A 14,947-nucleotide genomic window follows, 5' to 3' on the forward strand; every position below is an offset into this window, starting at 1 on the left:
AGATTTATTATAAGACACGACCATTCTCCAATATTCCCCAAAGATATTCTCGAACCGGTGACTCGCCAATTCTTTTCCCATTCGCGTTTCGGGGGACGAAACAAAAAAACAGGGGTTGAAAAACGTCGTGCTTGCAGAAATCGCGAAAACTATTATACGTCGATCAATTTATCCGATCGAGGAATTTGAAGTGAAGAAATTTTCGCACAATTCGTGAGGCGTGCTTGAAATTTATGCAAATATTTAAATTCCGATTGTATCGTGCGTTTGTAGAAAAAAAAAAAAAATGGAAGTTCGCACGAAACTCTGATTTGATGTTCGCGATTGTATGAAGTACCAAATGTGGGAATAGAAATTTTTACCAACAGTTTTATCGATAAGAAGTATCACCAGAATTTTCAAAACAGTATGAAATTCACATTGTTTCGTCCTCTGTGAAAAAAAGGCTAAGACTGTAGATTCAATTTTTCAAAAAAAAAAAAATAACACGGTTTTATCATTTTGCGAAAATTGTAATAATCACCTTGCGAATATAATCCGTTTAATTTTCATACTAACATTTTCGTGGAGTAAACATGTAGTTGAAAACAAAGCTGAGGGAAGTTTACCCAAAAGATGAAAATGAACGAGCGAAAACTTGCGAACAAAATTGTATAGGCATTGTCCGGTTCCGAGCGAGCAGCTTTCCTACCTCGAGCACGTGAATTGTCCACGTACATACATAACTACCAAATGCATGTATAGACGGAGACGAAGAGAGAGAGAGAGAGAGAGTCGGACGATGATGAGAGCACCGGAATCGGGTCCGTCCACACAATGTAATTCCTACCCCGAGTTGTGTAAGTTTGATAATTTTACGTCCGCGTGCAAACTCCGAACTTCAGCGAGTAGGCAGTGGATGAGAGTTTATCTCCCTCTCGGACGAGTGCTTTTCAGATATATATATATATATATATATATATATATATATATATATATATATTATATATACAGTGAAAGGTATAAGGGTATACACCCTTGTATTCCATATCCATCCACTGCAACAGCGTTTCGATTTAGGTATAACACGCTACACGGCAGAAGTTTGAAAACCTAGCTGTGCAACTAGATGATAAACTGGCTAAAGTTTTGTGAGAAATTTTTCCACCGTACATTCCGGTTCGTAGTAAATAAATATAGGCTGCACTGAGAGAAATTTCATTTGTTACAGTAGCTAGAAAAATTGAGTAAAACAGGTATCGTTAAAAAAATTTTTTGAATATTGTTGGAATTACAAAACAATTTGGTACAAGTAACTTTAAATACTTATGTTTAATTATAGTTTTCAGAATAATATTTCCTGGTCACTTCGATATTAAATCTATTTGTTTAGTTTACTACATTTTTCACGGGCAAACGAAAGCTTGGGACATCGATCAGTTGTTCTACCGAAATCAAATTGCCGAAATAGTTACAAGAAAATATAGTACAGATGACCATGAAAAAAAAAATAATACAAAATATAGCTACAAAATGAATTTTCATTCTGCACCCACGACTGTATTTTTTGATTACGGTGAGGAATGAAAATAATTGGAGAATTTATTGAGTAGCAACGAATTGAAGTTTCTCAAATGTGTAGAATCCTCCATGTGTCGAAAAGAATCATAAAGAATGCGGTACCAGCTACTGCTTGGATAAATCAATAAAATATCCGAACGCAACGACGAACGGACGACGGTGGGTCAATCTGACCCTTGACTCAACTTGTGACGCCAGTTCGGCCTGGAGGGCTAGAACGGGTTCGGGGCAAGGTTTGGGATCCTCATTTCACGACCTATTGACTTCACGGTCACCGCACAATGCGCTTCTCTCGCTCTCTCTCTCTCTCTTTATCTCTTTATTTCTCTTCCTCGGAGTGAAGGTTCCAGCTACCATAATTTTGTGGTTCCGGAAACCGAAACCCCGAAAAAGATTCGGATCCTCGCTCAGAGTCGACAAAACCCAAATGAATTTAAGTAGAATAGCTGTGCAGATTCCGTTACCGACATTTTACCGACACTCAAGCCAAGACGCAAAACCTTTTTGTAGAATGGGTTTGCGGTAGGGGATGTTCCCAGTCTGGCTTAATTTATCCATCATCGGATCGAGGACTGCGAAAAATGTTGATCTTGTACCAATTCTTGCAATTTACGCTGACGAATAGTTCTCGTAATCGTTCGACAGATTTTGACGTGACTGGAAAGTGAGGCGTTGGGAAACAAGTTTCTGTCTTGGCTCAAGTGTCGGTAAAATTTCGGTAAAGGAATCTGTGCTCAGAATCGGCATAGCTATTCTGCTGTTTGATTTCATTACGCAGTTACGATTTTCTCATAAAATGCTTGCTGAATGATCGAACGTAAGACAGTTTGCAAAAATTTCAAACTCTTTTTCTTTCAACTGCAATCCATATTATCATTTTTAGGGTGATTTCGACTATAGGTTTGTGGAATAACGTAACGAATTTCAAAAATAAAAAAAAAATTAAAATCACTATTAAAGAAAAATATCGGAAAAATCAGACGACCTTGTTTTTATTCTTTTTTTTCCAACAATTGCACCGACATCGGTTGTAAATTCGCGTTAACTTTTGTGTTTCAGCTACGATGCGAGGAATCGTCTCGGCAAAGCGAAGCTTTGGAGCGCACCCCAATTTTGGGGTAACCGCGCCTTATTCCGGGCGACGTCGCCGGCTCAATTATTGGTCCAGGATCTGCGAGAGAGCGACGAAGGGGTCTACAGATGCAGGGTGGACTTCCGGAACTCCCCGACCCGGAACCTAAAGGTCAACTTCACGGTTATCGGTGAGTGTTACACTCTGCAAAATTCTGTCTTCGTCATCCTCGGGAAAAGCCTTCAGGGCAGGATTAAATTACAAGTTTCGAGGGTCCCGAACACCACTGCCAAGAAATCCTGGAACCGAATCCGTGACAGATCCCGAATATCTTTGCTTCACGACCCACGCCCGGATTATACCGAGTTACGTGCGGGTTTTTGTATTACAAAAAAAAAAAAGAAAAAAAATTATTTCTCGTATGTGTTCAACACTGAGAAAAATAGAATATTTTTTGAACTGTTTTTTTTTTTCTTGTTAGGACACTCGTCAAAAATTTATTTTTTACCTTCAACCCAAGCCTCGTGAAACCGGAACTTGGTATAAAATTGTGAAAGGTGACTCGTCCGGTTTGAATTTTTCAAATACTCTGACTAATCTGACATACTTTTTAATTTCCTTTAATCTTCTTTCGTAAACGAGCAAATTATGCGCGAATTGATCAAAGCTCGATGTCTGCTGGTAAGAAACAAAAAATAAATAAAAAAAAATCTAAAAATTGGAAATGCAGGGTAAGTTGTAAAAAGCAGATACTTGCGAATTCTGTAAGCCTCTGAAAATCTTCGGTCAACATTTGTTATCGAGGGTACTCTGTGAATAACAAATATTTAAGTCTAATTATCTCTTTTTCTTTATATTCTGCCTAAGCTGTTTGCTCAGCTCGTTACACTCAATTTTTTCGCTTATCAATCCTTCTGCTCACATTTCACTCACATTTTTTACGTCTCTTTGATCAATCAACTGCGGGTACAAACTTTGAATACATAACAACGCGTAATGTACCCGTTTTCAAAAGCTGAACTCTGTTTTTCAAACAACAATTTTTATTGTATAAAAAAAAATTCTACAAGCATTACAAATCTTAGAAAACTTGAAGCTATTTTCACCTTCGTTCTCTTCTCACAACGGAATTGTAAAGCTTTGACTTCTTGTTCATATTTTACTTTTACACGCGGAAAAACTGTATGCGCAAAAACTCGTCACCATAAAATTCCGCGCAGTACCTAATGCAGTGTGAAAATTTTATCAACCATAAAATAAGCATGTGAGGTATGAAATTCGTGTAAAATTGTGGTGTGAAATTCAGTAAAATTCCAAATTAAATTGAGCGAGGGTCAAAAAGTGAAATGGCTGCGAATTAGGAGGGTCACAACATCGAATTATCGAAAATGCGAATATTTAATTATAAGCATCTAATTTTGAAACATAGACAGCTGGAGTGTAGAATAGTCGAATTGCGGAAGGATTAAAAATATAGTAAATAGAAATTTAAGTTAGGGAATCGTAGAAATAAATGTAGAAATTTAGGCAGAGAAATACAGAAGTTTGGGTGGGAATGTAGAAAATCAGAATAAAGAATCCTAAGAATATATGTAGAAGTATAGAAAAGTACAAAAATACTGAAGATTAGTTATTTTGGTCGTTTATATCTTTATTTTCTGTCTGTTTTCTTCGATCGATGACGTGGATGTAAAATTGTAGAAAGATTGGAAATAAATGAGTCACCATGTCGAATTTTCAAAGACGCAAATATCTCGTTTTACGCAATTTTGAAAATCTTGAAAGTCGAAACGTAGAAAAGTCAGAATGTAAAATGTTGAAGTATAGAAGATCGGAATATAAAATCGTCGTCGGTATTTTGCTATATTCTCATCAATTCGTAAGATTCTATGTTACAGCTTTCTGTATTTCGACTTTTCTATACATCTCGAAAATTCTGCTAAACAAACCTTACTTTTTCTTCGTCAAAATTCATGACCCTTCCATTGACTGATCTCTACAGAACGCACAGTGAAAGAACCAAGGGGTAAAAAACAACAATCCTACTTTCTCGAAGAAGTTCAGTAAAGTGCGGCATTTGGGGGGCAGGTTTGTGTTTTGACTCAAGTGTCGGCAAAATGTCGGTGACGGAATCTCTGCCTAGAACTGACATAGCTATCCGACTAATTTAATTTTATTGCCCAGTTCCAACTTTTCTGACGAAATGTTTGCTGAATGATCGAACGTAAGACAGTTTCTAAAGATTTCAAACCCTTTTTTCGAACACGAATCTACATCGTCGTTCCGAAAACCATCTCGACCACAGTTTTGTGGGATGAATCTGAAAGAATAAGTTGATCTCTTAATTTTTAATACCCCCCCCAATTTTTTTCGAGCAATCATTTGCCGTGGAAGAAAGAACGCGGAGTAAAAAAACCAAGGGGTAAAAAACAAAAGTCCTGCTTTCTCGGACGAGTTCATTCGGTAACTTCGGTCAACATATTGAAAGATAAGAATAGCTGGGGGTCAAAGTTGGCAACCGATTGATACGCTTCGGCTTTGCCACCCCGAAACGACTTGTCGTCTTCTTGCTTATCGTTTATCCTCCCCCCGCTTTCGAGGTTACTCGACCCTCGGGACGTCGCTGGACATCCTTGAGAATCCCGGGATTCGACGCGGGCTGTCAGACCCGTCGACGTTGACGGCAGTCCGGGGATTTCCTTCGTCACTGCGGGCATTCGCCATCTTGAAGAGCCGAAGGTCAGCCGGGGGGGGGATTCCAACGTCTTTATTTAATAGCGTCAGTCCGATTCCCTCTCAGCCTTTTTCCCTGCACGTCAAAACACGCCGAAAATCAAGAGAGGAATCAAAACTGGTTGTAAGTTCCTTTTTTAACAAGAAGAAAACAAAATAAAAAAAAAAATGAGTAAAAAATGCATAAAAAACACACGAAAGTATGTACGTAATTAATTATTTAAAAAAAAATTTTTTTTTCATTTTCTTCAATTTCTATACTCAATTATCGTCGATCGTCGATCAATGACGACGATTCAGATTGATTCAATGAACAATGCGTTGAAACGTTTCGCAATATGAAGATAACAAATAGTTATTCACGTACTGTAGCAAAATATTTATTTATTTTGATTCCGTTTGGTCAATTATACGTGAATCGAAAATATTGTTTTCGAAGTAATCAAAGTTTTGTTGCGTATCATGAAATACAAAAAAATCGGCGTTTTTTGTGCGACGAAAAAAACTTGAGAACTTTTTTTAAATGTGATTCAGTTGATTTGAAGGAAAAAAATTTCTATTGTGTATACTATCAGATGAATCGTATTGTTGAAACAAAAAATTGATTCCTTGATATGTTTGAATAAGGTTGGGTAAACAAGATTTTAATTTAGATTCTATGGGAAATAGTCAAATTTTATAGCAATTGATGAACTTTTCTGATTTTAAGAAATTTTATCGAATTTAAACAAACTTTTCTCTAAATGTAGAAGACGAATTGAGTTATTCTTAAGAAAACGTCACCACTTTTTTTTTTAATCAAACGAACGTGGCATTTCTGAATTGGAAAATTTATTTGATCTCACACACTTTTGAATACTCAATTAATGATTGATGGATTCTAAAATACTCAATTAATGATTGATGGATTCTATTGAATGAGCATAATTCCAACCAACCAAAATACTTGTGTTTTTAAGTCATAAGCGATTTGATTGAACAAGCATTGAAGAAAGAATTTGGTTAATTCGGTTGAATTTCAGTTAATTGAATACAACTGTGAAATATAATGACAGATTTTAAAAGTCTGGAAAGAATCTAAATTAAGTTGGGGGAAAAAAAATCTCGCGCAAGGACTGAGAATTATTAAATATTAGGTACGGTTAAAAATCCAAATTGTAAAATAAAGTGCAACGCGATGTTTTAATAACCGATGGATATCCGAATACTTCCGGTCCGTTTTTCGATAACAAATCCGATAATAAATCGATTGCACGAAATGGGAAAAAATAAACAAAAAGTATTATATAGGGACTGAATCCATCGTTGATAAGATTAAATATGAATAATATTTTGTCGGATGAAAAATTTCGCCGTTTATCCGCCTAAACTTGAATTCAATGGATTATTTTCAGCTTGACGTAATGCAGAGTGAAGTATCGCGATATAAGACTTGTCGTTTACCGAAAGAACTGTTTGATTGTAGTTGAAAAGTTGTAACGACGGGTCGTTAGGCCCCCGATGCGTGTGCCTTGAATTCGGAACTCTTAACAAATTTGTTCTCCTTTTCCTTAACTTCGAGTTTCAGTTCCGTGTCTCTTTTCCATTCCGTATACATTAAAGAAGGGAACGGCCTTAGATTCATCTCGAGTTCCTCGCGTATCACGGTGAAAAAACCCTGAGACGAGGTTTCCGCTTTTCCGGTGGAAAAAATAACCGAGGCTGAAATAGAGAAAGAGAGAGAGAGAGAGAGAGAGAAACGAAGAATGGATGAGGCTTTAAAAGTTTAATTTTTCACACATTTTCTGTCATACTTCTTCCGCCCTGACCCGACCTCCTCTCCCCATCTCTTCCGCATGGCAAATGTCCTCCACATACGTGCCGCCGCCGCCGCCGCCACGCCGAGAACCTTTCTTTACAATTCCACCCTCCGTTCTAACTGGGCGAAAAAAAATGAAAAAGAAGGGAAGGGAAAAAAATTACCACCAATGTACCACCTCTCTTCCTCCATGTTCCTCCACCCTCTCCAGGTACACACCATACGTATGTGTATACGTATTATACCTACATTCGTGTACGTCGACCCGTTATAGTCATTCCTTCTTTTTTTTTATTTTTATTTCTAGATACTTTTCTTTCTTTTTTTTTTTTTCTTCTACCTTTTCACCCCCTTTTTCCAATTTTCACTTTCCATCATTTTTTTTTCACCCTTCCCGTGGCTTGTATGCGCATAACGCAATTCTCTGAACAGTCTCTGCTCATTTTTAAATTTTATGTAATATACCGTAAGCCTGCTGGGTAACACGACAGTTCCGAGAGAATGATTTGTCATTTGTTTTTAGCATCTTTTTTTTATTTTTATAAACGATTATATTGTACCAGAAATTATTTATTTATTTTTTTTTTTTCTTTTCTCCACTTCCAATTTTTCCAACAGTTTTTGGACGACGGGTAAGATTGTTGGAAGAAAAATTATAGCCTACGTGTGTCCGAATGAATAAGGAATGAATTTCAAGCATAAGATTCCATGAGAATTGACAGATAAAAATAACAAAACTGAGATGTTTACACATTTTTTATTTACATGAGTGCATGAAAATCCTGACCACATTTAACGTTCTTTTTAACGGCAAATATATTCGCGGTAGCAAGATTTATGTGAAAAAGAAACATTTGTTCAACCGTGAAATTAGCAGAATGTTTACATTATGCAGTGTTGTTTTCGACAAGAAGTGAAAAAGAAAATTGTGTTGATAGAGATTTTTTGGAGCTACTCGAAAGGGAAAAACTGGGTCAAAAACGAAAAATTAACAGTACCTTGTAACCACCATTCACTTTAATTGGCATCAATGTAAAAATAAATCTTCCATTTCCATCCAACAACGACAAATTGAATTCTTCAATTATTGGAAAATTTCTGCTAATCAGACTCCGGCTAACGACGCACTACACAAAATCAGATAAATAACTTGAATCATCCCCGAGTGAGATATTATCCGAGATCTGGGTACTTTTATGCAGTTTTACGGTTTACGGTGAGGATGAAGTTGCACTCAAATCAGCTAAATACTGGCTTTGAGATTATCTCACCGCTCGATGAACATTCTTCAATGAAATACTCTGTCAAAGAATGCATAAAAGTTGGATAGAGAAAGTATGGAAAGAACGTGGACGGAAGATGGAACGCGAGTTCAAAGCGAAGCGACTTCTGCCGAGCGGCGTAGATACGTCAAACGAATTCTTCGCCTTCCGAAATCCGTGAGAATTTCCGCGCCACGAATAGCTGCAACTTCACCCCATCCGGATAATTCGTTACATCCATTTATGTCTCGCATATGCAGTACGTGGGGCGAATAGATTTGGAGCGAAAGATAGCCATCGATCGATGTTTAACCCTTTAACCTCAAAAATTTTCATGTACCAGCCTTATCACAGTTTATTTACGACTTCAAATGATCTTTGTTACTTCGTATGACAATTAAAATATGGAAAAAATCTAATTTGATAGTTTTTTCGATCTTATACCCGCCATCTTGAACTTATAAATTATCAAATTTGGACTATAGATTCATCATCAGCGACCCCAAAAACCCTGGAGTAACAAGTTTTGGCCATGATAATCAAATTTTGATAGTTTTTTCGACTTTTTATCCGACATTTGTGGTCCGCCATCTTGGATTTGAAAGTTATCAAATTCTGATTTCAGATTCATAATCAGTGAGCCGAGTAACAATATTTAGGCCAAAACATCGAATTGAAAAATGTGTGACCGAAAGAGTTAACTCGAGATTAATTAAACGACAGATTTACTGGGAAACTTGAAACTTGCGTTTTAGTTTTATTGCAAAAAAGGAAATTGATGAACCGTGATTTGATCCTTTAACAAATTTGATATTTGGACGTGTTACGTCATGAACTTCTCATCGTCAGCCAGCTTGAGTTCAAGCTCTGTCGTTTTCCGCTCTTCAACTGACAGCGAGTTTTACCCTGTCTCAAAGTGCAAAGGAGATCCTTTCGTACCTACGCTGTGCTAGGTTTTGTTATGTAAATAAGATTCAAAAAAAAAAAAATGAATAAAAGTTTCGAAAGAAAATGAAAGAGAGAATGCAGAAGAGGTATAGAAAAGATGAAAGAATTCACCCTGTGGGTGAATGTTACTGACTGCCCAACGTGTTCTTCTTTCTTTCTGTGTTTCTATTTTTACAACACGTATCCTTTTTTGCGAAAACAAATTTTCACCGGTACGGACAGTTTTCGAAAATCACCCGCTGAAGAAGGTTGAATAATTATAGCAGAGTGGCCAAGAATTTCCTTTTTCTTCAACACCAATCCCATTGAGTTCTTTGACAACTAGAATGTTTGGATTCACTAGTTAAATAGCGGAGTCAAAAATAGAGATAACCAAATTTCGCAAATGACGTTTTAAAGAGGACAAATTAACCTTCATTTTATTTTTTTAGAAAATTTAGTAAGATTTTTTTTTTTTGTACCCGTTACGCACTTTTGATTAAAAATGAATGCTCTTCTTTTGATAATAAAAAATAAGGTTTTCTAAGGGCGGGTAAATATGGAGGGAAAAAATAATGCACAGTTTTTTTTTATCATTTCGAATTCACTCATCTTGAGGACAGATCTACTCAAACATGAACATCAAATAGCTGATCTACATCATCAGCTTAACTATACAGCAGATTTTAATTTGAGGTTACCGTCTAGTTTATTGTGTGATTATCGAGTTTGGAATTGGAACGGTGAGCACATTTCAGTATCCTTTGAAACATGATGAGAATCTTTTGCAACTTTATTGGCACCCAGGGACAGCAGAAATGGTCAGAAAGCTCGGCTGTACGACGAGGCAGGTCAGAGTAGAACCGAATTTAAACTGGAGGGACTCGAACAAGGTATGAATAATCGAGGCCGCAAGGCCATATCAAAGGATGACCAAGCCCTCGGCCTCACGTGTAAGGTACAACTCTGTACCTGGTAGACCATCTCCCGAAAAGGGGCAAGCCGAGCTGCAGAGATCGGATGACGATTAATAATGAACAAGTCCGTTTTCTCCTCTGAGCCTAATTCACCTACCCTACTCTCGCGGCTTTCCAGATATGCCTTTGGCCTGCCTCGACTATACATGGGCCTAGGGGTGTGTGCCTGATGCCTGTGCTGAGCAAATTGATCTTACCCAGCCACACGTGTGTACCATGTATCCTCAACCGGCTCCAGTGGAACATTAATCGCGCGAGGTTCAACTCGGCCCAGAATTCACTTGGTGCTTTTACTCAAGCTCCGGAACGCTTCGCTTTGTACGGTTGAAAAATCAGGCGTGCAAACTGACCATTTGCCGGAAGTTACACCTACTCGAAGTATTTCGGAAGTCGTTTGACTGAATGCGAAGAAAATGAAAAAGAAAAAAAAGGGTGCCACTACAGAAGCTTTTGTGACTCGAAGGGTTAATTGAAGTCGAGTATCTCGGTCTGGGAATATCTAGTCAACTTCTATGTTCAAACTTGGATTTTCTGAAAAGAGCTTTTTTACCCGCTGCTTCATGTACGAGGTCTTTGTTCGCATGATCCTGGAATTTTCTCGCTATGTGATAAATGCTTCAGAGCTTTGACACCGTTTTCAATACATACCATATTCAAGGAACAAAAAATAGTCCAGTTTTTGCATTAATAAATAGTCCGTGGCTCATTGGCGTAGTAGTTAATTTTCATCGTCTGGGACGCCGTATTGATTTGACGCTGAGTTGGGCGATGCGTTGTTTCAAGCCTCTCGCGTCAAAGTGTTGAAATTTGATAACTTACGGCAATATCGCTTCGCCAAGACGCGTCAGTCGTACACCGATTTCAGCCAGGACAAGTTTGCACAATATCAAATGCAGCTTGGTTCTTCGTTAATAGTTTATAATACTTGTTCTCATCGTTAACTGTGCAGTGCATATGTGATTACTTGGATACATGCGTAACCATACATAATTTTCCGTGCGCAGAGATGAGTTTCAGTATCTATAACCATGATTTTCAAATAATAGTTTAACGACAAACATTATGAAGGAGTTGGAAACATCAATTTCATTGTGACATTGTTGACTCGATACTGCCAATGCAGGTCACACTGATTATCTTCATTGTTTTTAACTCGTTCTTCGAAAATATACAAGCCGTGTACAACGAATAGAAACAGTTCAGGCGGTGACGCGATTGAATTGCAGAAATTAGTACTCACTTTATGGAAACGTTGACTAATGAGTTTAGCAACTTTTGCATTGTTGAACTTTGGCATATAATTCACTTGTGCTTTTCTGGACTCCTCTTGTGACATTTTGATAAACACCGTTCACTTTCACTTGGCCATTTTATGGAAGCGTTGAATGAGGATGAAGTAATAGTAAATCGCTACTTTGGATCATTAGAAATATCCGAAATTTGGCAAACTATTATAAACAAGGTATAATTTAATTTCGAGAAATCAATACTTTGAAAGTAATTTTTACACAGCCCAATAATGATGAATTTTTAGCCTGAGGTTTCGTTACTTTGATGTTACTAACTTTAGCTTGATAGCGTCGAATGGTCGACAGGTTCAACAACTTTTGCATAGTTGAGTATCTACCGTTCATTGATGAATCTGTGGACTCCACTGGTGGCATTTTGCTAAACACAATTGTCTTTCGCTTGGCTACTTTACGAAAGCGTCGAAAAATTTATGGATCCAACAATTTTCACATGGTTCATTACCGTCTATTTATGGGTTTGTGGAATCATCGCGTGACGTTTTGAAAACCAAAGTTCACCATCGCTCGGCCACTTTACGGAAGCGTCGAACATTCGATGGGTTCAACAACTTTTGTCAATCTTCTATCCCTCCACTGACATTTTGAATAGTGTCCAGTTCACTGGAAGAGGGTGGCCTGCAATTGTCAAAGAAGAAGTCGAGGGCTCGAGGATAGTTACAAGTACAAATGAGGGGTGCGAATGACCCAAGAGACAGACAACGGTCACGTGCATCGAAACGGGAATACTTTATGAGTAGTGAAAGTACCTGCCCAAGGGACAGGGTAGGTGGGTACCAACAACAGCGTTGCCGAGGTAATACACACTTCAGATCTCCGCTGCGTGCCTCGTATATTCTGCGGTAAGTGTCTGCCGGACGTATGGCAAGATTTATATGTTTTCGTGGTTATATGCTGTGCCACTGTTCCACCCCCGCGTGGCATATACCCATGGCTCATCCTTTACGGTCAAAGGTGCAGCCTGGCTGGAAAAAGGAGCTGCGAGTCTCGCTCCGTGACGGTGAGATACCAAACACGGTTGTATGGATATCGGATCATTTACGAGGCGGTTAAAGCTTCCAGTCACAGAAGCCAGTATAGGGCACCCTTTGTTTTAGTCTTCTTCTTCTTCTTTTTTTTTTATATTCCATGCAAAATCCTGAATTTCCTTCCATTTTCAGGTAAAAAAAATAGAAATACTCAATCTTTGGAATGATTAGGATTTTTGTGGATCCGTCATTGTTTACAATTGTTATAAGTAAACGTATGGAAAAGAAAAACGACGTAGTTTCGTGAATGTAATTCGGTAGGGGAGAAGTTTGATGACAAATGTGTACTAGAAATGATTGAAATTGATTTTTTGACGAACAGATATCTCAGAATGGTCATTAAATTTACAATATTCAATGCACAAGGGTAGTTTTCATTCTTTTTAGGGGTGCGTACAGATGGTATTGGGGGTTGCATCTAATCTTGGCCTGAAATCGTAATGTCTCAAAATAGATATTCATAAAAATCTCGTTCTAGGAGTAAAGTTTTCACTCCATTTTAAGCGTTGTTTATAGTTTTATTAAATTTTTGACATCAGGTTCGCATTCAACGTCGAAAAATACATAGAAAACGTATAATTGCACTTTCGTGCAAAAAAAAAATTTAAAAAAAAAATTGCCTGACTGAAAGGAATGAATTTTCCGCCAAAGTTGTAAAAACATGATGCAGAGGAAAATGATGTCGGTGCTTTTTGCCGCGGAAGCTTTCATAACCGAAATTTAACTTATTCGGACGATCGTTTCCGGGAACAATATCACGTATAGAATCGTGGTGGAGGAAATAAGGTGTGCATCACTTTCATTTCGGCCAAAGAAAATGTGCCACCACATGACGTCGTATTAAAGACCATTTTTAAAAGTTATAAAACAGCCATTCACTCCAACGTCTACCGAATCTTATTTGATGCAGTGTTAATATTCAAATGTTAAAAAATCGGTTACAGAGGTTATATCAAACTTTTTACCGCGGAAACGGAAATTTGTCGTGACGTCACGTGGGGATCACGTGACCTTGCTACTACGCATATCCGTTTAAAGCACATCTTGTTTTCTTTCACCATGTATAGAACAACAATGTCACAAAATATAGTCCTGTAAAAAATGGCTCTGAATTTAAACTGAAAAGTGAAAATATCCGTATTGCTGGCTGAACGGTGGAAGCAAAAAAACAATTTGAACCGCAGTCATGTGTTTTGGCTAACATTTGAAAGACAAACTTTTTTAAATGTTTTTTTTCGTCTGACGTTTCCTTCACTTTCATTCTTTTTGCTTATTGCATGGGGAAAAAAATCCTATCCGTTTTCGTCTCCTTTGTCGATGTCTCGTTACACGATATATTTACAGAATGTACTATACTTCGGATTGTTTCAATTTGTCTACGTTTCATCCTGTGCTGATATTAGACTCGTGTCGTCAATTATGTCCTCCAACGCCTGGGCTTTCGTATTTTCTTTATACCCGGACCCACGGCGCAGCTTCCTCAAGCTTCTTAGCTTTCGCAAAGATGAAGAGGGACGCTAAGTAAATGATGGAAAAATCCACCACCTGCCGTTAAGTTTATTGGATCGATTGACCGTATGGCGCGGCGTTTCGTATCTATACAAGTATACCTTTTCTCAAATTACGTCTCGCGATACTCAACCTCTAGTAAAAACCAATTCGCCTGTAAGCTGTCGCCTCCAACTTTTATCGACGTCACTCGCAGCTGATTCTCGATCAGCTCTGAGACTATAGATATCGATACAACTTTCTCGAGTACAGAGTATATTTGATTAATTTTCTCTCTCGCTCAGCTTCACTGTGTCGTAGAAGTAAAACTTACAACTTTAATCGAGAACAACGTGAACCGGAAGGAAAGATATGAGGAAACAAAGTCAGCGGGAATGAAACTAGATGCTTTTTTAAAGCTTTTGGATAGAAAATCTCGATTACAGTACCTACTGAAAAAGCCCCACAGGTACGCAAATATCGTGATTGGCTTTTTTTTTTTTTTTTTCAAAGATGGCAAATTAAGGACCGAATCTACCAGATTATTTTCTTTTATATTACTTTCGGACTCCTCACTTAGCTATTACCCCTCAAAGTATAGCCTAAGATTTCAATAAAACTTTGAGCTTAGATTTTTAGATACTTTTATCAAAGTTCGAAATGTAGCCGAAGCTGAGAGCTTTACTTTGAGCCAATTTCCGATCTCTGAGTATGATTTGCAAGAAAGAAAAACGAAAAAAAAAAGAAAAAGCATAAAAAAGCAAAAACAACGACGAAGTAAAACTTTGTAAAAGA

At 37.6% G+C, this 14,947-nt stretch overlaps 1 protein-coding gene across 3 annotated transcripts in view; it reads left to right on the forward strand.

Moving 5' to 3' along the window:
• LOC124222675 (nephrin) overlaps nucleotides 1–14,947 on the forward strand; it is a 166,473-nt gene that overhangs the window by 51,138 nt on the left and 100,388 nt on the right. For all 3 annotated transcript variants that reach the window (XM_046633905.2, XM_046633902.2, XM_046633901.2), the window contains exon 3: nucleotides 2,620–2,822. In XM_046633905.2, coding sequence (XP_046489861.1) covers nucleotides 2,620–2,822 — 203 coding nt within the window. The remainder of the gene's footprint in view (nucleotides 1–2,619; nucleotides 2,823–14,947) is intronic.

This window comes from Neodiprion pinetum, chromosome 7 (genome assembly GCF_021155775.2).
Source record: "Neodiprion pinetum isolate iyNeoPine1 chromosome 7, iyNeoPine1.2, whole genome shotgun sequence".
Taxonomy (NCBI): domain Eukaryota; kingdom Metazoa; phylum Arthropoda; class Insecta; order Hymenoptera; family Diprionidae; genus Neodiprion; species Neodiprion pinetum.